Source organism: Castanea sativa, chromosome 11, assembly GCF_040712315.1.
Source record: "Castanea sativa cultivar Marrone di Chiusa Pesio chromosome 11, ASM4071231v1".
In the NCBI taxonomy this organism is placed as follows: Eukaryota; Viridiplantae; Streptophyta; class Magnoliopsida; order Fagales; family Fagaceae; genus Castanea; species Castanea sativa.
In genome coordinates, this window is record NC_134023.1 from 45,930,423 (window position 1) to 45,933,639 (window position 3,217).

A 3,217-nucleotide genomic window follows, 5' to 3' on the forward strand; every position below is an offset into this window, starting at 1 on the left:
TTCTCTCAAGTCTGATATAATACAAATTAATTCCAAGATTCTTGGAATCTAAATATTTTCTCTAGCTTTTCTTTTGTGGTATCAGAGCCCAATAATGGTGTCCTCGGCAAGTTCAGCTTCTGCTACTACAAGCACCACTGTTGCTAATCATGACATTAATTCTTTGCTATTGCTTCTGCCTAACATGGCAAGCATGATGACAATGAAGCTTTTTTTTTGAGAAGCCAGCCCACAAAAGAGGGCAGGAAATTCATTCATAAATAAAATCAAGATCATGGTTGTAAACTTCCACAGTGTTAGGTTGAACTTCCTCCATCCATACTAACAAAGGATTACAAAGAGATCTTTAAGCCAAGCGATGAGTGACACAATTGCCCATACGCTTAATATGATGGAAGGAAATGCTACTAAAAGAACACGATAAAGCATGGATATCCTGCAAAATGTGGCCCAAGTCCGAGGAAAGGAGCGTTTTTTCCTTGATGACTTTTATGATAACTTCAAAGTCTCCTTCTATCATAACTCTCTCAAAACCAAGCTCTCTGGCAAGCAAAAGAGCTCTTCGTGCAGCCATCACTTCCACTGTCTTTACAGAGGTAGGCATGGGAATCTTTTGTGAAAGGACCGCCAAAACCAATCCAGCCTGGTCTCGAATGATCATGCCAAGGCCTACTGAAGACTGAGTTGAGAAGATAGCGCCGTTGAAATTGACTTTCACCACACCTGGAGGGGGGGGGGGGGGTCTCCATTGGACCGCTTGGGCTGTTCTTGGGATTTTTGAGTGGGTTGGGCAGATATGTTGGAATTCTTGCACCAAGTTACCGGCTTGCTCTGGAATTTTTTCGAGGATTGAACACTCCTCTCCACGGGATGCTCTGTTTCTTCTCATCCAAAGCAGGGAGATGATATTAGCGAACACCTCGACACAACTAGGATCTTGCTGGGCTAGATGGACAATCTCGATGAAGGCCGAGAGAGATGATGTAGCGTCCTTGAGCTTCGCAAATTGAGGGATCCACACAGTGGCAAGCTTCGGGCAAGACCAAAGAGCATGAGTCATTATCTCAGGTTCACCCTCGTGGGACATGTGTTGTCTTGTGGTATCTTACGTAGGACCAAGTTCACCCTCGTGGGGAGGGAGTCGTTGCATGCACGCCAGAGAAGGATGCGAATGCGATTTGGGACATGGAGGTTCTAGATTTTTTTCCAAACTTCTTTTCTCGAGGCTGGTTTTGAGACGCTTGGAGCATCAGTGACTTCCAACTCCAAAATCAGTTTGTACCCGGATTTTACAGTATATACTCCATTACGGTTCTTTAGCCAGTAAATCTAATCTAGGATGCCCACAAGACTCAATGGGATAGCTTTGATCACTTTCACCTCACAAGGAAGGAAGATACCATCTACTAGTTCTATTCTCCAATAGTGCAGCTCGTGGTCAATTAACTCAGCCACCCTCATTTTCGGGTCATGGTCAAAGGGTGGGGATAGAACTCTACCCGAGGCCACACTAGGGAGCCATTGGTCCTTAAAATGTTTTATAGCCCACCCATCACCAACCCTCCACTTCATAACCCTAAGGATGGTATCTCTACCTTTTTGAATGCTCCTCTAGGCAAAGGACCCCATGTTACTATTTACTTCAAAAATTGAGCCTTGAGGGAAAATTTTGTTTTGAAGAACCAAAAAAACAAAGAGTCTTGATTAGTGGCTAACCTCCAAACTTGCTTCGCCAGTAGGGCATCATTGAACTTTTGTAACTCTCTAAATCTCATACCTCCATCCTTTTTAGCCCGGCACAGTGTGTTCCATTTCACCTAATGCACTTTCCTCCGGCTACCTCTTTGACCCCACCAGAATTTTCAAATCATTACTTCAATTTCATGGCAAAGAGATGATGGTAATTTAAAACAGCTCATGGCAAAGGTTGGAAGCGCTTGGATTACTGCTTTGATGAGAACTTCTCTACTTGCTTAGGAGATGAGTTTTTCCTTCCAAACCTTCAGTTTGGACCAAACCCTCTCTTTAATGAAGGCAAAACTTGCCTTTTTACCCCGCCCCGCAAAGGAGGGAGACCTAGGTACTTCTAGTATTGTTTTATCTCCGAAGCTCCAAGCAAATTGATGATGCTTTCCTAAGTATCAAGAGGGGTTTATTTGCTGAAAAAAAGAGTTGTTTTGTCCTTGTTTAGTTTTTGGCCTGAGGCTGCTTCAAACTTCAAGAGGATGGCTTGGATATGACTACATTCTTGAATTGAGACCCTACAGAAGAGAAGACTATCATCAGCAAAAAACAAATGAGTTAGTCTAGGGCTATTTCTACATAAGGATATGCCTCTGATAAGGCCACCCTGAACTGCTTTATCAATCAATGCATGTAACCCTTCTGAGTAAAGAAGAAATAGGTAGGGAGATAATGGATCCCCTTGTCGGATGCCGCTTGAAGGAATTGTTTTCTTAGAAGGCTCCTCATTGATTAAAAGGGAATAGGAGACCGTTGTAATACACATCATCAACAAATCAACCCATTTTTGTGGAAACCCAATCTTAGCATTGGCCGCTTTAGAAAAGACCACTCCACCTTGTAATATGCTTTGCTTATGTCTAATTTAAGGGTCATAAACCCTGATTTTCCTGTTTGGTGCTTCATATAATGGAGAGTTTCGTAAGCCATCAAAATATTGTTTGTTATGAGTCTTCTAGCTTGGAAAGCACTTTGATTTTCTGAGATTAAATCAGGAAGCAGCCCTTGGAGTCTATTAGCTAGTACTTTAGACACTAATTTGTAGATAACATTACACAGACTGATTGGGTGGAATTTACAAATTTTTTTCGGACTCTTAACCTTGGGAATGAGGGTTATAAAAGATGATTGATATTAGCGGGCATAGAACAATTATTTAGACAGTTTAACACAGCAGAGGACACATCATCCCACACAACAAACTAGTAAGATTGGAAGAAAGTAGGAGGCAAACCATCCGAACCCGGGGCCGAGAGTGGTTCCATGGATTTGAGGGCTGTTTCCACCTCTTCTCTTGAGAAATTGCGGAGAAGAACTTTGCTCATATCCACCGAGACCACTGGTTGAATCGACTCATAAATTGGGTGGTTTGCCTTGGGGTAGCTAGAAGTGAAGAGTTCTTGATAGAAGGATGTTGCCATCTCTTTAATTCGAGGCTCTGAAGTGCACTAAGTATTTTGGTTATTACACAGCC

At 42.5% G+C, this 3,217-nt stretch overlaps 1 protein-coding gene across 1 annotated transcript; it reads right to left on the reverse strand.

Moving 5' to 3' along the window:
- Positions 1–346: 346 nt before the first annotated feature.
- LOC142616586 (uncharacterized) lies at positions 347–1,087 on the reverse strand. The gene has a single exon (XM_075789406.1). The coding sequence runs from the start codon at positions 1,085–1,087 to the stop codon at positions 347–349; it is 741 nt and encodes a 246-aa protein (XP_075645521.1).
- Between the last annotated feature and the right edge of the window lie 2,130 nt (positions 1,088–3,217).